This window comes from Cebus imitator, unplaced genomic scaffold, assembly GCF_001604975.1.
Source record: "Cebus imitator isolate Cc_AM_T3 unplaced genomic scaffold, Cebus_imitator-1.0 Scaffold42, whole genome shotgun sequence".
In the NCBI taxonomy this organism is placed as follows: Eukaryota; Metazoa; Chordata; class Mammalia; order Primates; family Cebidae; genus Cebus; species Cebus imitator.
The window spans coordinates 17,950,260-17,974,591 of record NW_016107357.1 but is presented as its reverse complement, the minus strand read 5'-3'; the positions used below and the strand labels follow the sequence as shown (position 1 = coordinate 17,974,591).

Below are 24,332 nucleotides of genomic sequence, written 5' to 3'. Positions count from 1 at the left end.
AAAAAAAAAAAAAAATTCCATCACATTACCATATAACTTTGATGTAAACACTATATTCTGAGCCTAGATTAGGATACTAAAGGACAAGAAAACATTCCCAAGTCAGTAAGACAGAAGGAGACTTGATCCCAAACAAAATGATTGAAAAAAAAATCAGCAATTTTTTTATACTGTGTAACAAGTTATAACTGCATATACAGAGAGGTTATCTTTGAACCCTGTGAAGTGACATTTGGAACCTGTCATGTGATTATTAACTTAGAAAAAATGTCATATATAAAGCCTAGTCTTCATCCTTCAAGGTTTCTAATCATATTTTAGGCCAGGCTTATTATCGTGTTTTTAGCTTCAGAATATCTTTTCCTTGTGGTCCTTTTATTTCCATTGTTTCCATGGAAATCAATGTTAAGATTTCTATAATCTTATAGAGCTTGCTTATCTCAAGTTGATGTATACATTCCTATAACTTCTATGTCCATTTCAATAATTGGGAGAAATTTCCCAGCATCAAACACAATATATCTAAGAAATGTACATGTTAAAATAAAAAATAGTCAGAGGAACCAGTAACCAAATATCTAGAAACATTTCCTATACTTACTTTAAGAGGCATCTTTGCGTGTTCATTTAATAATGGAACATCAAATACTAATCTTCTTAGTAAGTGCTGCATCATAGAAGGTCTCAACTGTCTGTTGGAACAAAGCTAATTTTAATAATGCCGAGAAATACGTCTAAACTAAGTATATCATTCATTAGAATGAATTATAAAAGCCAAGGACTTGACTTGAATACCTCTCTTCAGATGGTATTAATTAGGTGTTCTTTGTCCAAAGATTAGCCACTTCGTTCCTTAATTCTATGTAAGGTTAGATTTTCCCACTCATCTCTATCCCCCCCGGATCTGAAGACCACCCCTTCTTCACTACGGAAGGTGTTTCTGTTCTGCTCCTTCCTTTCCTAACCGCTCCCAAATGCAGACCCCACTGTTTCCTAAGACTTTCCTCCATTAATTTTAGTAAATGTCCCTTCCCTCATTCCAATGGATGGTAAGAAGCAAAAAGAGGGAATATTGGAACCGTAAGGAGGAAGAAATGGCTGAGACAGCAAATTTGCCAGAGAAGGAAGGGAGAGAAAACGAATACGCAGTGAACATCTACTGTGTCGGGTAACAGCAAGTGTTTTACTTCATTTAATACTTGGAAAATCTGTGAGATAGGCATTTTGGTTCAATTTTAAATAATCTTAGATTAGGGAAGGTAAAGAATTACTCTTCTGATTTTCCACCTCCGTCAGTGCCATCTGGCTCTCAACTCAGACACTCGCCCATGGGTGAAAACTTGCCCTTCCCCCAGGGACTGCCAGGCTGCTGGCTGCACCTCCAAGAGTTCCTGAGCAGTCAGAAAGGAGCCATGACCTCTCTAGAGGCTTGAGAAGCTATCACTTTCACAATCAAAACTTCATCAGGGGAGATGTTTCTAGTTTTCATAGTAAGACATTCTAGCACTGCTACTTACAGGGAATGGTTCTCTGCCTTCATCGTTGCCACACATAAATATGGTTTTAATATTACGCTGTATCATATTTTATATTTAAGAAGTTCTTTTTTCCTTTCTCTTCTAGAAGAGGAGGTCAATTACCAAACACAGTCCAAAGGGGAGATCTAATCACCTCACCTAAGGTGGCCAAGGACACCGGACACAATCACTCCCCACTCCCATCACCCAGAATAGTAATCTGTAGCTAGTCAAAACCTATATCCAACAGCTGGATACCCTAGGGAGGCTTGGAGGAACACTCTGGAACCTGACTGGAACAAGATCCCTCAGAGAAGACTCATTCCTCAGTATATGGGACTACCTAAAATGAATTAAATTTGTGGTATAGAAAATGTTTCCAACATTCCAAATAATTTGTCAAAGGCCACATTGTAAATTCTGTTCCTTAAAAAAGAAGCTGGCATAAAATTTGTTATCCACTTACCCACAAATAGAGAGTAAACAAACTTCTATGGAATCCCGCTGAGCTTTGGTCAGTGAGCAGCCCTTAGAAAGTCTATACACGGTGTGAAGTAATGAGTCAATGAGAGAAGCATGGTGCTCTGTGCCAGCAAACAGAGGAGCACATCTCGTTAACAATGGCAAGACGGCTGTGCAAAGGTACCGATTGAGGGCCAAGGCCATGTCTGTAGCACTCAAAGCAGCCTGAAAAAGAATCAGAGAGCAGAAGGCCGTTTGTGTTTGGCAGTAGATAACTTTCAAAGGGATTAACATGAGGACATATAATTTCACTATCTAGAAAATGACAGCACTATGAAAAATGGAAATGTATTCTTTAGCTATAGCTTTAAATGTGGTTCATACGATTTTTATCACTAAAAACAATCAACTATCAATTGTTCATAGATAAAAATGAATGAAATGATAACTCTCTCCTCAAAAAGCTTAACAGAGATTCAGATTCTATCATTAAATATAAATGGTAGGATCAATGTAAGAAGACAATAACATCACAGGTGTACTTTCCTTTGCTAGGGAAAAAGAGGAGCTTATTTTCACAATAGATCTCATAGGCATACATTCTTTCTGAATTCTCTTTATTATTCATATTTCTTCTTCTTGTGTCTATCAGCACCAATAATCAAAACCTGACTGTATTACTATTTTATCATCTTACTATTTAGGTCCAGCATTTCATGTGAATATATGAAACAAAGAAAAAAGAAATTTTCATTTCATTTTTGTGATTCTGCTGTCATATATTTCATGAAGGGGCTATTGTCAGCCGAAGTCCTAATGTGTTTTAAAATCAAAAAGGCACGTTTAATTGATAAAATTAATGAGTACATGAAAGTAGGTATTAGATGTGTATAGCGGTATAGCTACTATAACATTTAGAACTTCAGCTTATTCCACAGTGTTTCAAAGAGCAGAGTATTTATGCTGATAATGGCAGATTCTCCATGTGGACCACCTAATATACAGAACAGACTTCAGCCCATTTGCACGTTAACAAAGGAAGATACCAAGAGGATAATGATTCAACAATGTCCATGAAATCATCTAAATTCTTTAACTGCTTTTATGGAGAAGCATAGTTGCTTAGGCCAATTTAGAGGTTGATGCTGAACAGAAGTTAACAGGAGTCACTGTGACCTCCAAATGAGCATTATGTGAACCTCTTATTGAATCCCATAGCACCTGATCAGAATTCTTATCATTCTTTTTGGTCAGTAGGCAGTTTCTTGAGGCTGTCAGTTTATTCAGTGAATTCCTTGAGAAAAAGGGTCTAGCTTATTTTCTGTTTACCCATGGTTTACCTGAAAATATAACAGGTACTCAATAAACATTCATTGTCAATAAATTAATGAATGGATATATATAAAAGAACATCATAAGGCACAGAGTGGAGAGTCAAGGGAGGAGGAAGTCAGTTGCTCCAATCTCACCGTATCTAAAGAAGCAGCTGCCCGGAGATCTGGCAGAAAGCCAACCTCAAGAAGATGGAGGAGGAAGTCTTGAACCTCAATTCCATAGACCCTGTCAAGGAATAAAACCATGGCTGCCTTGTGATCTGGGCAAAACCCCGCAGACATGTCAGGTTCCACCACATTCCCGTCTAAAAGAGAGAAGTGAATTTTGGTGTCAATGGCTGTGCCATATACGGGATAGATTACAAATGGCTGCTTTCTAGACTTCTTACGTTTTACATAAAGTTTTCAATGAAATGGTTTTCTGTTTTTGGACTACCCTCAAGTTATTATGGGAGTCTGCTGAGACAATAAGGCAGCGTAATTTAAAGCCAAGGTCATTTAAATATTATATACGCATCTACCTGTTAACTGCATACATGATACAAGACATGGCATTGTTAGGTATTCAGGAGAAAAAAACAGGCATCCAAAATCTACTTTCTGAAACTCCAAGTGAAACTGAGGACAGTTAAAATGTCAAGTGAGGATGTTCACTCTTTTCTAAGCAAGTCTCTTTTAAATATTAATACAGCTCATCTACCCTTATGTGACAATCTTGGTATATTTTCATTTCATGGCTTAGAACAATAACCAAATGGTGAAATGACACTGTAAAACCAGTGTGGATTTCATGTGAAATATGTTCCATTAATCCTACTAGCATTTAACACACATTTGAGGGTCATATTGTTTTCTCTATCAATAGTCAAAGTTTTATGCCTATATAGATTAGTGAATTCTTTACACTCCCTAGGTTCCCTAATAGGGGACCACTGATATGAGAAATCATGGGATTATGTGTCAATTTCGAGTACTGAAGAATGGATTTACTTTCTGTTTGACCATATAATAATTATGCCAAACTGGTGCTGATCACACACTGTATGATTCTACAAATAACAGCACAGAATTTTTCATATGGATACAACATCAAAGAAATAAGAACTCAGAGAAAGATGACACATGACCATAATCATCCTGAATGAACTGGATGAATGAAGTGACAACTTTTCTGTTTTCACGTATAGTCAATGAACAAATTTTATATGTGAATCATGAAAATAAACAAATAATGTTCTAAAGGAAACTAGATGAAAGGAAAATTCCTGGTAGTTTTCATTCCTTGTAATTATAACAACACCTAATATAACTAACACATTCCTTTCCTTCCATTATAAGAATAACAGTTCTGATGTGTTGTGCTGTTGTTAGGCACTGCACTAGAACACTGCTGACATGATCTTACACAATTCCCACAACCCAACTCTGAAGCTGCTATTATGACTCTCAGCGAATGACGAAAACTAGCTGTTACAGAAGTTAAGCAACCGGTCCAAGGTCATATACCTAGTAACTGACAAAGTGGTATTTAAACCAACTAAAATTGGATTTAAAATCCAGCCAAAGCTGACTTAACCTTAGTGTCAAATCAGCATGCTATAATTTTCAATTAAAACTCTATATACAATTCAATTTCAATTCTCCTAAACATCACATTTAAAAGGAATTTAAATGTATGGCATTCTATTATCTTAAAGCATAGCTGTGCCCAGGGAAAAGGAAAGGAAGTCACTGATCCTGCTTTATATGCTTTACTTTTTAAACTCAATCCAAGCAGACATTGAGTATAATGAATGCCACAAATGCATCTGCCTGGGACTCAAGACTCAGGGATTGCGTCCAGTTGCTGTTTTATTTGCACCATCTCCTCAAACACACTGGAGACAATAAAGCAGCAGCTTCACCCGACAGTGCCTGCTGTGTATATCCACCTGCGATTACCCACAGTGCCTGCTGTATACATCCACCCACAATCACTGCCTCAGACAGGGTGGCCAAATCTGCCCGGGCCAAGAGCTGCAGAGTTCTGTGCTTGTCCTTCAAGTTTTCTGAAGCCCTTCTTCTCCCATTATTATTCTGAGGCATACTCTAGCTCTGAAATAAATATATTAAAAATGTCTGAGGAAGGCCTTAGCTAATCCTGAGAAGGGAAAATATCATTCTCTAGAGACAAAAGTCACATACTAAATATAGAACGTATAATAACCATTATTACTGCTACCTGGTGATGCTTATAGACCAATTGAATTGTCATTGAAATGGAGAAAGAAATACTGGTGGTTTAAGCTTTGCAGTGAATGCATAGCCACATAAAGTTAAATGAACAGCTATGGTGATTTAAAAACCTACAGGTTTCTGGCTACCTTCTCCACAAAAGGAAAGCAGCCAAAAAAAAAAAAAAAAAAAAAATTGAGATGGAGTCTCACTCTGCTGTTCTTGCTGGAATGCAGCGGTGTGATCTCAGCTCACTGCAACCTCCGCTTTCCGGGTTCAAGCCATTCTCCTGCCTCAGTCTCCTGAGTAGCTAAGACTACAGGTGCGTGCCACCATGCCTGGCTAATTTTGTATTTTTAGTAGGGATGGGGTTTCACCATGTTGGCCAGGTTGGTCTTGAACTCCTGAACTCAGGTGATCTACCTGCCTTGGCCTCCCAAAGTGCTAGGATTACAGGCATGAGCCACTGTGCCCGGCTCCTAACTATATTTTGTTCTACAATTAGAAGTCCTTCATGTAAATGATTTATGTATAAATATTCAGTAAAGTATTGAAAACAAAAAAACACATTTGATAAAGTAAAAACAAACTATAATTTGGGATTTAATGTGTCTTTAAAGTTGTCTTCAATAATTTCTTTAACTTTTAAAAAAATTTTCTCCTTATCTGCAAAATGGGGTTGAAAATAAATTAAAATAAAAAATCCTCCTTACTCATAAAAAGAACACTCCTTTCAACAGAGAGGGGATTTTTAAATCTCTAAGTCAAAAGCCATCATCATTACTTTTAATAGAAAAGCATTACAAGAAAGTGACAATGAAAACTATCAAAATGCGTGAACTAAGGAACTGCAGTCAAGAAAGACAGAAGAGCATAGGACCAAGGATAGCAGGGTGTGACGTAAGACGGGGGGGATGGCGGTGCATATTTCTGCTTCTCTAGAAGCTGTCTGAAATGTCATATCAAAGAAAATTATAATCTCAATGCAAATACAGCTTTAAAAACAACGGAAAAAGTACAAAATATACACTTTATAGCTTTTAAAAAAAAGAAATGTAAGTAGTATAGACATACTTCAGGAAGTGGAGAGGATGTTGAGTACCGATAACATTCTTTAGAACACGATGTCATCCAACATCTTACTGAATTAGGACGTACTGAAGTTGGCCTTACCTTTGGCTACTGTTGGCATCTGAAAAGCGATGCTGATAACTCCCACCAAATCTCCCAAGGGAATTAGGGATCTCAAAATAGACCTAATTCTGATGGCTTCTCCCTTACCAGCATGAATCAACTATACAGGGGGGGAAGAAAAGAACATTAGAACAACTTTGTGACATCAGTGTTACAATTCCATCTGGGAAATCTAAAGTATGGGAATCCAAGTCCAAAATCATTTTCTGATCAGTATACGTAAAAGTTACACCTCTCTCAGAAACAGTTTCTGGCTTACCTGCAGATATTTACTTGCTCACACAGTTGTCACTGACTTCAGCATGCACCAAATTACTTATACTATGGTCTAAGCCAGTTGGTTCATCCATTAGAACAATAGTTTTTATCCTTTAGGGGGACTGTTAAAATATACTGACCATCTGACACGTTTATGAAAGTTTACCTTCCAAAATTACATGTAAATACCTATCAATAACATGAGCAGTAATAAAAGAAAAAAGAATTATCATTAGACTCAACATATACTAATATTTATGGCCAAATTAGCTTCTTTCTTGCTTTGCACTAAGAAATGAATTGCATATCCACGTCTTCCATCCTGATTTTTTCCCAAGGCTGAATTTATAATGTGGAGGAAATGATGAACATAAATCCTAACAGTTCCTTCAGACTGACATGAAGTCCCCAAGATGACTGTGGATGAAGACACAGTCAAGAATCCCAGTGAGTCTTCAGGACCCATTAGGCCTGCAGAGCCGGGATGGGCATCTGTTTACCTTGTTACAGGGTGTGAAACTTAAGCACAATTTCTGGCACATAGGAGGCCTCAAATAATAGTTGTGAAGATGCATAAATTTCAGAAATACCAAGGCTGGCCCCTTATTACTTCACTTAGTTTCACCCCCATTAATATAACAGAATGAAAACTTCTTTGTGTTAGTATACTTCCTCTTTGTTTCTCTGATTTTTTTTTCTGAGATGGGAAAAAGAACAAATATTGTGAGCAAGTTTTTTTCTTTTTTTTGTCAGCAATCACATCTAGTATATACATTTTTAAGTCTATTTCCATTTACTAAGATGAAAAAATCTTACCAGAAGCAAAGTTTAGGTTTTGATAAAAATCAAACTCCAGCTTTCTAACATTCTAACATTTCTCTATCCTGTGATTCCTCTCGTTCACAACAAAAGAGTACATCTGGGAAGTTTTAACCACTGGGTATGAAAAACCTAAACCAACCAACCAACCAACCAAACAAAAACCCAACCCAAACCAAAGCAAATACAGACAATAAGGGTAGGAAGAAAGACGCTTCGTAAGAAAGCCCTGGCTTCACGTTTATCCCAATTTAGGAATATACCTGCAGTTCTTTACTACCCCAGCACCACTCAGTGTGTTTCAAACACTGGGTTTGTTTCTCATAAAAGATGTGTTGGGCCTTGGCTAGGATTTTTTTTTTTAAATGCTTATAATAGAATAACACGGAATCAACTACAATAAAATAAAGAACAAAATATCAGAATACATTACAGAGTAAAAGTATTATTCCATGAAACTTTAATTTCATTAAAAGTTTCAGAAAAGACTAATCTAGGTCAAAAAGTTTCAGAAAACACTAATTTAGGCTGGGTGTGGTGGCTCACACCTGTAATCCCAGCACTTTGGCAGGCTGAGGTGGATGGATCACTTGAGGTCGGGAGTTCCAGATCAGCCTGGCTAATATGGCAAAACCCAGTCTCTACTAAAAATACAAAAATTAGCCAGGCGGGGTGGCGTGGGCCTGTAGTCTCAGCTACTCAGGAGGCTGAGGCAGGAGAATTGCTTGAATCCAGGAGGCAGAGATTGCAGTGAGACAAGACAGAGCAAGACCTTGCCTCGATTAAAAAGGAAAGAAATGGGCCGGGCACGGTGGCTCACGCCTGTAATCCCAGCACTTTGGGAGGCCGAGGTGGGTGGATCACGAGGTCAGGAGTTCGAGACCAGCCTGACCACCATGGTAAAACCCCATCTCTACTAAAAATACAAAAATTAGCTGGGCATGGTGATACATGCCTGTAATCCCAGCTACTCAGGAGGCTGAGGCAGGAGAATTGCCTGAGCCTGGGAGGCAGAGGTTGCAGTGAGCCAAGATCGTGCCACTGCACTCCAGCCTGGGCAACAGAGTGAGACTGCATCTCAAAAAAAAAAAAAACAAAGAAAGAAAGAAAGAAAGAAATGAAGAGGGGAGGGGAGGGGAGGGGAAGAAGGGGAAGTGGAGAGGACAGGAAACACTATATGGTCTAAATAGCTCCTAATATCCACCCCCTACACCTTCCCCCTCACTTTCCTGTAAACCAGTGGCAAACACATCAATCTAAAGACACAAAAGAAAATGACTTTGGGTAGGAGCAGTTGCTTTCTGCATGCGCTATAACAGGAGAGGAAATTGCACAGAGAAAATATGTTGTTTTCTTCTTATGATGTGGGAGGCTGTATGAGTTTCAGAGATATATGAGTAACTAAGTATTCTATTAATGACTTGCACTGAAATCCCATTACTAATTTTTACAACCACCAAGACATTTCCAACTAAACAAACACTTGTTCAGCAATTAGACTGCAGCTATTATTTTTGATGGAGCATGAAGATTATTGGTTTTGGTTGCTGTTACACTCTTTGCCAGCTATAGACGTCTTAAGGTAGAGAAATCAGGATTGCTGTCCCCAAATCCCCAGGCACTCACATGCATCTCAGGAGCACAGCGTCCTAAGAGGTCAATTAAAGCTGCATAGAAGGTCATGATGGCGTTCCCCATGTGGATAGTGTCATCTTCCTCCTCCTCCGTATCACTTTCATGGATGTTTTAAAAGAAAGAGAAACAAATGGGATAACTGACATTTCATGTTTATTACATATCTGAGGAAAGGGACTACGAGGTAACACATTATTCTTCTGATACGTTTCATATATGTTGTAAATGCAGAGCTTGACTTTTTTTTTTTTTTTTTTTTTCCAGACGGAGTCTCACTCTGTCACCCAGGCTGGAGTCCAGGGACATGATCTTGGCACACTGCAACCTCTGCCTCCAGGATTCAAGTGATTCTCCTGCCTCAGAATCCTGAGTAGCTGAGATTATAGGCTCACACTACCACAGTCACCATATTTTGTATTTTATAGAGATGGGGTTTCATCATGTTGGTCAGGCTGGTCTTGAACTCTTGACCTCGTGATCCACCCACCTCAGTCTCCTAAAATGCTGGGATAACAGGCATGAGCCATCGCACCTGGCCAACCTTGACATTTTTTTTTTTTTTTTTTAGACGGAGTTTCGCTCTTGTTACCCAGGCTGGAGTGCAATGGCGCGATCTCAGCTCACCGCAACCTCCGCCTCCTGGGTTCAGGCAATTCTCCTGCTTCAGCCTCCTGAGTAGCTGGGATTACAGGCATGCACCACCATGCCCAGCTGATTTTTTTGTATTTTTAGTAGAGACGGGGTTTCACCGTGTTGACCAGGATGGTCTTGATCTCTTGACCTCGTGATCCACCCGCCTCGGCCTCCCAAAGTGCTGGGATTACAGGTGTGAGCCACCACGCCCGGCCTAACCTTGACATTTTTAAGGGGAAATAACAACTGGAAAAAGATCAGACCTGAGATTGTATCACCAAGAACACATCTGTGGAAATTTTAGTATTAAGATCCCTCTGAAGGGAAAAGGAGGAACTATTCATCTGATGGGTTCTTTTCCTTTCTAGAGGTAGTGCATTAACAAAGAAAATAATTGACAGAAGGACATATGAGGTTAGACTATGTCAATAAATGGCATACACGTAGAGAAAGGGTGACAAACATGTCATATAAGGTCACATGTAAGGCATCCAGTACAGTGCTTTGCCCAGAGTGAGTACTTTATAAATGTTATTGCAGTTGCTTACCTACCTCTGTAACAACTACTCAACCTCCTGCAACCCCCACCAAAGAATCCAATATATCTCCCTCCCCATCTCTGTAGGGAAAACATAATTACATATTCTCTTGCTGTTGAGAGCCAAATCGGGAATTGTCCTGGAGGCTCACATCCTTCCTCCTTGGTAACTCAGCAGACAGCTGCCTCCACTGAATACAGCAGTCTACAGAGTGACAGTGAGGCCTTGAATGACAACCTCACTCCTGGGCATACAGAGCTGTCTATGAGGCCCTCAGGTGCACCCTTGCTAGTGTGGTCCTTGGCCAGAGGTCTCTGGATATATTTTCTACTACTGAGAGAACCTAAGAGCTTCCTGGTTCCTTCACGGGTAACTGATCAGCATGTAGCATGGGGTGTGTGTGTGTGTGTGTGTGTGTGTGTGTGTGTGTGTTGAGAGTACTCATTCTTGCTGGAGGAGTGCTGCCAGTCTGCAAATCTGGCCATGGTGTATATGGAATATTTATGTCTAGTTTATATGTAAAAGAAAAAGAGTTTGCAGAACTGAGTGCCCTCTATTGCTTTTTTGTTCAGAAATGTGCCTCAATAAAGCCCTACGTTATATCTTCACCAGAGGCACTAGCACTGTGGGTACATGACCCCCAGGATGACATTCACTTAAACAGACAAACATCACCCCTGGATTTACTTATGTCCATTACTGGAATGTAGTATTAACAACATATACCTACAGATAAATGTAGGATAGTAACTGCTTCCCATATCTGTCTCCTATACCTTAACCAAGCATTATACTCCTCAGAGTGACACCTTTTCTAGATTTTACCATCATACCAATTTAGTCAAGTCTCCCTTTCATTTGCGAAAGGTCTCTAATCATAAAACCTCATTCTAACTACCTTCCCACTAAACTCCAGTCCAATCCCCAAGGTTCACCTCGTATCATTTAGAACAACTCACTTTGTCCTAGCTCCCCTGGGAAAATTCGTAAGATGCATCTCTTACAACATAAATTTCTCTCTGCTAAATTTACACAATCTTCTTCAGCTCTCTTTGTTCATTCAAACTATTCCAGCAGCAAATTCCATTCCTTCTTCCAATCCTCAGACATTATATTTGCAAAGAGAGAAATCTTCAGTACCACAAGTTATATTGCAATTCAATTCACAGGACGCAGAATGTATTTTGTAAAATTTCACATTAAATAGTATAGATCACTCGTAAGGGTGTATATATTAGACCTACAGTGTTTTGCTGGATCCGCTGTTGGGTGAAGGACCATCTCGGGAAGGATCCTCAGCAATCTTGATGGCTTCCTCCATTGCTGCAAGAAGACCATTCCCACCTTCTCCTCTCAAAGCAGGACCAAAACACTCAGGCCTCCGAATGAGCAATCTCACCACAACATTTGCATTTTCTTCCACACTCTCCCCTAAAGTGGAATAGAGAAGATAAGTAAACAAATACGATGACATGGATGTTCTGAACAAATAAATGTTATACTAATCATTTCCTATTTATAAGAATAACCAACAATATACTCATAAAGCCAAAATGTAACCCAAATTACCAGCTTTAGGTATACAAGACACGGTAAATTTATTTTCTTACATTCATTTTCAGAAAGCATTATGGAGGCATAAACTATTGATTCGCACTAACTTGTTATTATTAGAGGATAATGTCATTATCCAAACTATTATTAGAATTCAAAATAAAAAATTTATGAGAACTTTGGTGCCTAAAAAATTTAAACAATGAAGGAACTATATAAACGAATACTGTATTATAAGTGATTACTGTGGAAAATACCCTATTGATTATAAAATATGTGATTTCTTTACTAATACTTCCTTCATGAAAGTGCTGGGATAAATCCTTATTATATATACATATATATAAGTAGTTTTAATAATAACCCAAAAGACGTCAAGCAATCAAGTCCTACCATTACAGAAGACAGCAAATCTAAGAAAGTCAAGATATCTCTCTCCTTCCACTGGATTCCACCCAATGTCTGGATAACCCTTAGACACCAGCATCTGGCAACTTTGCAGTCCACAACCAGCCAAATAACGAACCACCTGCAAACAACATGATTAACAAAGGGTTATCCCTTGGATGATGCTTACATTGGATACGGTAAATGGCATCCTCAAAGGATGCTTTTAAACAAATGCATTTTTGCAAGTTCTTTTTAATCTCATGATAATTCACTTGAATTCCCTTTAGTAGAACCTTAGACTTTAGAAATATTTAAATATTGTCATAAAGTGGCATCATAATAAAAATATTTATGATCCTGCTATAAGCTTTGTTTTTTAAAACTCTCTCTAAGCAGACATTCATTTTGATGAACGCCACAGATGCATCTGTCTGGGGCTCAAGACTCACGTATTGGCTCCAGTTGCTGTTTTATTTGCACCATCTCCTTAAACACATTGGAGACAATAAAGCAGCAGCTTCACCTCGCAGTGCCTGCTGTGTATATCCACCCGGGATTACTGTCTTAGACAGGGCAAGCACGTCTGCCTGGGTGGGCCAGGAGCTGCAAAATTATGTGTAAAACTATGAAAGAAAAATATTCTGAATTTTATAGCATCTAATTTGAAGCCCTTATCGACCAAAGTCATAGATGGCAAAAATGTCTAATGACCTCTGGTGCAATGTAAAAACTGACTCCACCCAAGATATCAAAAGATCTATCTGAGAGGCAAAGACATTTTAAAGAGATAAACTGTTTCCAAAGTATATATCAATTTAATGGGGAAACAGGTATGAGAGAACACATAAAGAGGGAAAAACATAAGATCACAGTCAAATATCCTTGGTTCAAATCAGATGCACAGCATTTACTGGACACCTCATTTTGGGCAAGTTACTCTTGCTTTTTAAGCCAAGGTTTCAGTGTCCAGGAAATTTCTAATAAGATGACCCACTTTTCAGTATTGATGAAATTAGCACAGGAAATATTTTTGCCTGGCTTTTCCTCTTAAAATACTTTTGTTGTATATGAATGCTGGTTCTCTACAATATTTCATAAGAAATTCAGTTTTAAAAGAAATCCCTAAAGAAGTCATTATCAATGGAAGTGAGACTCTTAGAAGAGCAACTTATGAAGCAAACGGAGTTATATCCAGCTCAAGTGAAATCAGTTTCAAAAAGAAACAAGTAATACAGCTAAAAATGTTTTATATCAACTATAGTGGAATAAGAGAACTGAGGTCAATAAAATCATTTATTTGACGTGTAAATTCAATGAGCTTTGAAAGATGTAGACATCTGTGAAAACATGTCATAATCCAGATGCAGAACATTTCCATTACTCCTCAGAAGTCCCCGGCCCCTTGGCAGTTCCTTTCTCCCACCTAGTTCTACACTACAATTTAGCTTGCATTTTCTTTTCTTTCTTGTCTGTTTTTTTTTTTGAGATAGAGTCCAGCTCTGTCACCCAGGTTGGAGCACAGTGGCGCAATCTCAGCTCACTGCAACCTCTGTCTCCTGGGTTCAAGCGATTCTCCTGCCTCAGCCTCTCAAGTAGGTGGGATTACAGGTGTCTGCCACCATACCCGGCTATTTTTCTTTTTTTTCGTATTTTTTAGTAGAGATGGGGTTTTATCATGTTAGCCAGGATGGTCTCGATCTCCTGACCTCGTGATCCACCCATCTCAGCCTCTAGAACACTTGTACATGTAACCATGCTGTATATATCTTTCTGTGCTTGGCTTCTTTCACTTAGCATATGATTTTGAGATTCATTCACATTGTAACATGTGTCAGTACTTCGTTCTTTTTTATTATGGAATGTCATTTCACCATATATGGGGATATCACAGTGTTATTTATCAACTAATACATTGATGATAGGTATTCAAGTTGTTTGCAGTTTTTGACTATGATGAATACAACTGTTATAAACATTCATGCCCAAATTTTTGTGTGGACATATATTTTCCTTTCTATTGGGTAAATTCTTAGCAGTGGAAATGCTAGGCATATAATTTATGGTATGTGTATGTTTAACTTGTTGAGTACCTGCCAAACTTCTTTCCATGCTGACTGTACCACTACTCATCAAAAGAGAAGTATAAGAGTTTTAGCTGCTCCTTGTCCTCCTCAACATTTGATATTGTCAGCTTCTTTAATATTAGCCATTCTAACGAGTGGGCAGATTAAAAGATTTTAAGCGACATATGCGGGAAACATGTCCTGAGGTGTACCAGAGATGCAAGACTCTGTGATCCTGGACTGGTACATCTGGACAATTTGGGGAAGCATTTCACTCTTTCATGTCTTCACCAGCCATGTACGGTCTGCCCAGTGCCGAAGCTGTTGTCTAAAGCTGGGACAAAATGGTTAATAACAGAAAAAAACCACTCTGACCTCCCTGGCTTGACATTTTAGTAGGGGATAATTTTTTTTTTGAGGGGGGGGCAGAGTTTTGCTCTTGTTGCTCAGGCTGGAGTACAATGGTGCAATCTTAGCTCACCATAACCTCCACCTCCCAGGTTCAAGTGATTCTCCTGCCTCAGCCCCCCAAATAGCTGGGATTACAGGCATGTGCCACCATGCCTGGCTAATTTCGTATTTTTAGTAGAGACAGGGTTTCACCATGTTGGTCAAGCTGGTCTCGAACTCCCAACCTCAGGTGATCTCCCGCCTTGGCCTCCCAAAGTGCTGGGATGACAGGTGTGAGCCACCACGCCCAGACTAGGGGATAAATTTTTTAAAATACCTAACTACATAGAATTTGATTAAATATATTTATTTTAAATATAATTATCTTAATATTTATTTAAAACATGTTTATATAAATATAAATAAAACAAAAGTATACATTTGTGTATATAGCGTACATTTGTGTATACAAATATATACATTTCCAATGGTTGAAAATAAAGCAGAAAGGAAACAGGAAAAGTTTAAGGAAGTAGAGTAAGCTTTCCATTTTACATAGCATGGACATGGAAGAGTTGATCAAGAACGTGACTTAGGAGCACTGACTAAGAGAATGCTTAGAAAGAGCCATGATGATATCTTGGGTAAGGATATTGCAAATGATTGGAACAGCAGATGCAAAGGCCCTGAGGCTGAGCACAGCTGGCATGTTCTGGCTACCGCAAGGAGACAAGTGTGGCTGGAGCACAGAGAAAGAGTGCAGGACAGCTGTAGGAGATGAAGTCAGGCTGATTTGTGGGATCAGATGGCGTAGGAGCTACTGCAGCATCTCCGGCTTTTACTGGGAGTGAGACAGAAAGCCTTTGGGGAATGCTGGATGGATGACTGGCATGATCTGTTTAAGAGGGTCACTTTGGCTCATAAGGGAAAAACAGATTCCAGAGGAGCAAGAAAAAAAATCAGGTGACTACCTAGAATAATATTGCAACTACAGCCGGGCGCAGTGGCTCATGCCTGTAATCCCAGCACTGTGGGAGGCTGAGGCAGATGGATCATGGGGTCAGGAGTTCAAGATGAGCCTGGCCAATATGGTGAAACCCTGTTTCTACTAAAAATATAAAAAATTAGCCGGGCGTGGTGGCACGCCCCTGTTGTCCAAGTTACTCAGGAGGCTGAGGCCAGAGAATCACTTGACACTGGGAGGCGGAGTTTGCAGTGAGCTGACTACAACCCCAGCCTCGGCAACAGAGTGAGACTCCATCTCAAAAACATAAAAAAAAATTTTAAAAAAGAATACTATTTGCAACTACAATAAGGGAAAGTTTCTCTAAACGGTAGCCACCTATGTAATACAAAATGTACATACAAGATGTCAAAATCACCTTTTTAAAAACTGAAACTGTATGATTAAGTCAACAATGATAGCAGATATCATGAAAAGACAAAAACACATAAGAGAACAGATACAGAAAGGTGGCTCTCGCTCCACAGGAAAACATTTGTGATCAGAGAAAATTCATTTTTTCAAATTTTTTCTTGTTCTTCATAACATTTAACTACAATACAATGTATAGTAGAATTATATACAACGTAATATATAACATTATATAGTGTGCAATGTAAGTGATAATATGCTTTAATTCTACAGTCACTATAACATTATGTGTTGGTACAAAATTAATTGCAGTTTTGGCCATCCTGTTTCATTGCAAAAACCACAATGACTTTTACACCAACCTTAGTTCTATTTAAAATAATGAGAAAGAACTATGAAAAAGCATAATTCAAACAAACACACAGGGCCGGAACATTGCTCACCTTTTCTAGATCTGGCTCACGCAGAGCTAATGCCAGTTCATTATTATCCATCACCGAAGCTGCGGCCACATCCAGCGGTGTGGAACCTCTCATAGCTGGGGAGGCTGTTAATTCAAATGAAGAGGAAATATAACCTGGATTGTGTTGTAACTATAAACTCCATATAAAAATTCACTACCCCTTAAAATTCAATTTCTAAACACCATACATAGTGTACTCATCTACATTGTTTACAAAGTTTAACTTTTAAGTATTTTTTCATTGACAAAAATTGTATATATTGTGTACATGTTTTGAAATATATGTATACTTTGCAGAATGACTCAGTTGAGCTAGTTAATGTATGTATTATCTCACATATGCTTTTGTGTGGTGAAAACACTCAAAATCTACTCTGGCAGCAATTTTAAAGAATATTATACATTGTTATCAACTATAGTCACTATGCTGTATATAGAGCTTTTGAACTTATTCCTCCTACCTAACCAAAATTTTGTATCCTTGAACATCTCCTCTTCCATTCCTCCCCACACCTAGTAATCACTATTCTACTCTGTTTCTTTTTTTCTTTTCTTTTTTTTTGAGATGAAGACTTGCTCTGTCTCCCAAGTTAGAGTGCAGTGGCATGATCTCAGCTCACTGCAACCTCCACCTCCTGGATTCAAGTAATTCCCCTGACTCAGCCCCCCACGTAGCTGGGACTACAGGCACGTGCCACCACGCCCAGCTAATTTTTGTATTTTTAGTAAAGACAGGGTTTTATTATGTTGGCAAAGCTTGTCTCGAACTCCTGACCTTGTGATCCACCCGCCTCTCCCTCCCAAAGTGCTGGGATTACAGGCATGAGCCATCACACCTGGCCTCTACTCTCTGTTTCTAGGAGTTCAACTTTAATTTTAGAGTCCACATGAAAGTGAGATCATGCAGTATTTGTCTCTCTACACTTGGCTTATTTCATGTAATGTAATATCCTCCAGGCTTATCCATGTTGTTGAAAATGACAGGATTTCCTTTTTTTTCTTAATGCCAAATAGCATTCCATTGTGAATATATATCACCTTTTTCCTATCCATTCATCCATGGATGAACACCTAGGTTGATTCAATAACTTGGTGCTGCAATGAACACGGAAGTACAGATATCTCTTTGACATACTGATTTCATTTCCTTTGGATATATATCTAGGAGTAAAACTGTTAGATCATACGGTAGTTTTATTTTTAATTTTTTGAGGAATCTCCTTAATGTTTTCCAAAATGGCTGCAGTAATTTACATTCCCACCAACATGTATAAGCGTTCCCTTTTTTCCACACCCTTGACAACACTCACTATCTTTCATCTTTTCAATAACAGGCATCCTAACAGGTGTGAGGTGATATCTCACTGTGGTTTCTATTTGCACTCTGCTGATGATTAGTGATGTTGAGCATTTTTTCATATACCTATTGGCCAACTTCACGTCTTCTTTCCTGAAATGTCTATTCAGGTTCTTTGCCCATTTTTTAATAAAATGTTTACTTTTTTTTTTTTTTTTTGAGATAAGAGTCTCACTCTGTCACCCAGGCTGGAGTGCAGTGGCACCATCTCAACTCACTGCAACCTCCGCCTCCTGGGTTCAAGCAATTCTCCTGCCTCAGCCTCCTGGGTGGCTGGAATTACAGGTGCATGCCCCACACCCAGCTAATTTTTGTACTTTTAGTAGAGACAGGGTTTCACAATGTTGGTCAGGCTGGTCCCGAACTCCTGACCTTGTGATCTGCCCACCTCAGCCTCCCAAAGTGCTGGGATTACAGGCATGAACCACTGTGCCCGGCATAACGTTTACTTTTTAAATGTAATATGTATAATATTTTAACCTTACAGATGAAATAAAAGTCATTTACTTACCAAGACCAACACTGCTGTTTTCCAGTAAATAACTGAGATGATCAAACATAGCTTTTTGATTCTGCCTACTTATACGACAGAAGTAACAGAGAAAACGGCAACAGTTGGCCACCATCTTGGGAAAGGTGATTTCCTACAGAGAAAGCATGTCGTTAGCTACTGAAAGCAAATTATCTTTATAAAATTGACTTCAGAAGCTGAGATCTCAATCACATCGTCAAGCCCTGTGTGCCCATGTGTGCCAAACTTCAGATACTAAAGGTCTTCCAATGATTTACCTCATCCTTGAGCCAATGAAAATAAACCTGGCACTAATTCAGAAACTTCATTACCATCAATGAGTTAGATTAGAAATTGATTTATTACCCTATTCTCAAAGGTGACAGGCAGATTCATTGGTGATGTGTTACCACCACTATCAGCTATGCTTCCATGGGAAATTATGTAAGCTCTTTGATTCTGTTGGAATAATATAGATAATAATACTTACTTTTGGTAAGGGGTAGCAGAGTGAATTCATTGAGATAATTTCTGAGAAATATATAGTTGAGTACTTGGCACGTATAATACGATGTTCTAATCAGTATTAATATTAGTAGAATTGCTGATTTTAGGGTTTTACAACGTCCCTGATTTGCACCTCATGAGATGATTTTCTGGATTGGAAGGCCTGCATGTTTGACCCCATCAAACACATCTTCCTTGAAACCAAATATTACCATAGTGTACCCCAGATACTCTCTGGAGTTCTTCTATAATAAAGTGCTATATATTATGAAAAGCCTTCTAAGCCGGTCTAACTGGTAAATAGACTGATTATATGACATGTGGGCTTATTTCAATATTGTGAAAAATACCCTCTAAGGTTTAAAGAATCAAAATATATTTTCATATCAGAGGTTATGAAATTATACTAATTATATAAAATTTTTTTATGACACTACTCCTAATTTAGTTTTTGAGACCATTAAGTTGTAGTCACTTAAAAGTTCACTTTAGAATTCTATAACAAATATATTCGAGAGCATTATCATCAAATCTCAATCTGGATTGGAAATTAAGTGAAACCAGCCAATGTCTGTATCATGGAGGATGGCTGGGTCTGAAGAACGTGCTTGTGCCATGGACTGGTAATGTGATGACAACTAACTTACAATTCAAAATTTAAAATAAATTAATATATATACTAGCTTTTATGTTTCTAAGTATCTAAATATCCCCTAAAGGAGACACTTTGGTTTCTAAATATCCCCTAAAGGAAAATAACTTAGGAGACAAAAAATTACACAGCATAAGACAGAAAATTTCTATCAAACTCAAGGGAAGAAAAAGAGTAGCACATTCAACTCTCTAACGTTTGTGTGTTTTTTTCAAAAAGTGTCCTTTAAAAACAGTCATCCTACAAAGATTTAAGAAATTCTCTTTAAGAATCTACAATCTACTCCAGGAGATGATACTAAATAGCATCTCAAAAACCAATGACTTTACCTTGGACTCGCCACCTCCAAGGACGTTCACCATGACCTCCATCACAGTCTCATGCATCCCCAGTGCCCTCATGAGATTAGGGTGCTGGTAAAACACTTTGTTATTCATAATATCCCTAGAAAGGACAATGGAGGATAGGGAAAAGCTCAGGGCATCGTTTAAATAGTTACCCAAGATTCTCATAACTCTTTTAGAAATAATTTATGTGAGTCAAAAAGCAAAAGCAATCACAGTATTTAAAAAGCCACAAAAGTTAATGAATGAAATTACTTGAGTTTTCCTCAAAATATTGATCATTTACCAAAACTGGTAGACAAGTGTCTATTCTTTTTAACTGTAAAATTAATAGTAAATATGTAAATATTAGTTAATATGAAATATATTTTGGACACATCTTCTTAATTTTATGGATATCCAACCATGTGTCCAACCTTGTTTTGTACAAAAATATGAATTAGTGTTATAGCATGTTTATATAAAAATTCTTCACATGTAAGTATCTCTGCTTTTCATATATATGCTTATCATTAGTACTACATTCAGTGTTGCATACTGAATGTATAATTACAAGAGTGTTATTTCTTATTACATTCATATTATCATTTTATCAAATACTCTAAGGTATTTGTATTCTCCAAGAGAAACCGAGCATACATGAAGTCCAGGTAAAAGTCATCTAACTCATTAAAATGGGCATCCAGTTTCAAGAAACAGTATTAGGTGACACTTAAAATGTCTCACGTTATCATTACTGCATTATGTATTCTTGTAATATGTGTGTAAGGAATTCCTAAGGTCATAATGTTCAGGAAAAAGTATCATTCATTGCAAATAAAGAGTTCTGTTGATTTCTATTTTAACATAAATCAAATCAATGCCAAGAGTCTCTTCTATAAAACATTTTCTTGTCAGATCTACAGCAAGAATATAACATGCAACCTCCAAGAAAACTGAAACTTCTCTTCAAATTAGTTTTCCTTAATTGAATTACTCACTGATTAATTTAGTCAAATGCAAAACTTTAGTTACTCTGACTATATCAAGAAAGTGGGATAGCATGATTTTTGTAATTATTATCTTTAAGGAAGAGGGCTTTTAGACAGCAGAGTTCAGAAAAACAGCTTGACATCCAGGTCTAATATAGGTCTGTCTTATTTCATGCAAGAACAAACTAAGGTAAACAAAGGCAGCTTTTTCCTTTTTATTGTCTCATTAATTCAAATCTTTGAAGGAAGTAACTTGATTTTAAAATCTCATTTGCTTTTAGTTTTAGGTAATTAAATAGATTTATAATTCTCCTCCTAGCAGTCAGGCTGTCATTTACTAAGAATGTCTCATGTTAAATATTTCAAATATCCCAAAAAGCAGCATTTTGCTTTTTAACGTCACTTTGAGTTTTATCACTAACGGATAATTTATTTTTTTAATGGCACATATTACTGTTGTGAAAGAATGTGATCTCCATTTCATGGAAGGCTTTCTTTTTCATTTGGTTAATTAAGATAACTTCTTATGAGAGGCTTCCCCGGGTTAGATTTAAATGTTAGTACTCAAATAAGACCTATGCTCATAAAATTGTAAAGACTATAATATTTGCTTTTCTCCGTTGGCTCTTCTGATTTCCCTCTCTGTCTCATTGGTGTATTTATTTTCAGTGTGCCAGCAATTACAATGAATTGATAATGAAGCTTTCAGTACATTTTTATAATTTCAAATACTGAATAGGTCCATGAGCAATATGCAATATTGTTTTCTGAGTTAAAATGTATAGAAATGATATGAAACAATCTGTATCATTATACACTTGTTTTCTTTCCTCAGGATTATATTTGAGTTCTGTCAAAGAAAAAACCTGGTATTCTATTTTATTCATCTTTTTCAAAGAACTAACTCTAAGTGTCTTTGATCAATTTTATTGTTTCTTTGGTTCTATTTTATTCATGTAGCAGTTATTTTTATCTCCTCTTTTGCCTGAGATCGATGTAACTACATTAGCTTTCTTTTTTCTGCTAAATACTTGTCTTCTTATCAGCGTTTAACATCCCATCTTCCAGACCTCTACATTTTTCTTAAGAATATCACATAGCTTAATATAAGATATAATTTTTATCGTTGTTATGATCTTGATTCCATCTCAGTTGTTCTTTATTTTTAATTAAGTTCTTGAACGTTTTAAATAATTAGGGGGTACAAATGCAGATTTCTTACGTGCGTATATTTTTTCATGGTGGAGTCTAAGCTTTTACTGTAAAATAAAAAGAAGCCTGGGCTTTAGGTATACCATCACCTGAGTAGTGAACACTACCCAACAGGTGATTTTTCTATCTTATTTCAAGTTCCTAAACTACACAAGCTAATTATTAATGATTGCTTAGATTTACACAGGTATAAATCAGTAGTATACTCAAAAAAACTTATTGCATCCCATTCTTTTTCTCTGAATTCCATTTTCTTCTCCCTAATGTATATATTAAAATTTAGCATAAAAATTTTAGAAGGTCCTCCAATGAGGGACTGTAAGTCAATATTCTGAAACATCTTTGTTTTATCCTTACTCTTGAACATAGGATATTAACTTTAACCCCAAAATCCACATGAAACACAACTCATTATGCTGAACTCTCAGAAAAGTTGTTCCCCCTACCCCTTCTTTTTCCACTGCCCAGTAGGTACTGATAAGCTTCCTTATCATTTCTTGCTCATTTTTCCCAACTACCCACCTTGCATTTCAATATGTTTTAAAAATTTTTTTAATGGTTTAACCACCAAATAGATCTATAGATCAATGTGTTTTTATTGTCCTATGATTTTATATATTATTGTAGATCACTATGAGACTTAGAAAAAAAATGGAAAGATATTGGCTGTGTGCCACACTGTAAAATTAGTCACATTTCATTACTGAGGAATTTTCTAATTTAGCTTAATTTTGTTTCTATCTCTAGAAAAACAACAATTTAGCATCATGATCATATAATCCAGACAATATATTTGCATCAAAATATTAGAAAGAAAATATTTATAAGACAAAGGGTTGTAGTAGTTAAATAATTTACCCTAATCCACGAATCATAAGCTTCTCTTCTTCTTTGCCCATTCTCACACTCAGCAGGGATCGAATCTGACCAAGGGATGCCAGTAGGTTGATGGTATCCTCCACGGAAACACCATTTATTGTGTAGGTCTTTGGCAGGGCCCGAACCAGACCCCCAATGCCGTCATACTGCCGATGCAGCAACACAAACATGGCCCTCACCAGCTCGGGGTCTTCAATGACAGACTCCTGAGCCCACCGCACCATGGTCTCAGAGATCAGCTGCTGCAGAGTGGCTGCAAAGTCATTATGGATATTTTTCAAAAGAAAAATAAGAGCAGACAAATCAGTTGGACATTTCAACTCCATATCCTGTAGCCCCAAATTGGTATTTCTCTTTGTACTGGACTTGAAAAGGCTATAGGTATTCTTTGAAGAAAATAACCTTCATTGGATAATACATATTTCAATACAGATCAGTTACAATCATGCAAGGATAAAAAAATATACAAACCTTTCCTTAAAACCCATTCTTATATTTAAAAAAGCTAAAGTTATATCACTTTTGCAAAATCACTATAGGCAATTCATATGTAATTGAAGGTGTGGCAATTAATATAAGCTATCCTATTACTTTTATTTGTTTTGTTCTATTATTTTCTTCCCAGAAGGCTTGACATCATTTATCCTTACAAAGTTCAGTCAAGGACATTCAAAAAGTAATCTGTTTATCTAATTGTCTCCTATGTCGAGTTATTTGCACTAGTGACCACATGTAATTACGTTTTCACTTAAAATTGTATTCATATTTGTCATTTAAAATGTCTTAAAAAGATTTGATTGTGAATTTATATTAAAGTGAAAAGATATTATACACATAGAAGATTACTTGAAACACAACACGAAACATACATTTAAAAGCAATAGAAACTTTCAAATCTTTTCTTTCTTTCATTTATTTATTTATTTTTTGAGACAGTCTCTCTCTCTGTCACCCAGGCTGGATCGCAGTGGCGCGACCTCTGCTCACTGCAACCTCCACGTCTCGGGCTCAAGTAATTGTCTGCCTCAGCCTCCCAGGTAGCTGGGATTACAGGTGCCC

The 24,332-nt window shown here is 37.4% G+C and overlaps 1 protein-coding gene across 1 annotated transcript in view; it reads right to left on the bottom strand.

Annotated features, from left to right (window-relative positions):
* The window catches only part of RYR2 (ryanodine receptor 2), a 787,527-nt gene that overhangs the window by 190,932 nt on the left and 572,263 nt on the right, over positions 1–24,332 (bottom strand). Inside the window, exons 41-51 of the mRNA XM_037737814.1 lie at positions 23,253–23,526; positions 20,197–20,311; positions 18,709–18,841; positions 16,821–16,924; positions 12,553–12,688; positions 11,850–12,036; positions 9,425–9,530; positions 6,701–6,821; positions 3,449–3,618; positions 1,984–2,204; positions 602–692 (exon numbers count right to left, since the gene is read on the bottom strand). Of these exons, the coding sequence (XP_037593742.1) occupies positions 602–692; positions 1,984–2,204; positions 3,449–3,618; positions 6,701–6,821; positions 9,425–9,530; positions 11,850–12,036; positions 12,553–12,688; positions 16,821–16,924; positions 18,709–18,841; positions 20,197–20,311; positions 23,253–23,526 (1,658 nt within the window). The remainder of the gene's footprint in view (positions 1–601; positions 693–1,983; positions 2,205–3,448; positions 3,619–6,700; positions 6,822–9,424; positions 9,531–11,849; positions 12,037–12,552; positions 12,689–16,820; positions 16,925–18,708; positions 18,842–20,196; positions 20,312–23,252; positions 23,527–24,332) is intronic.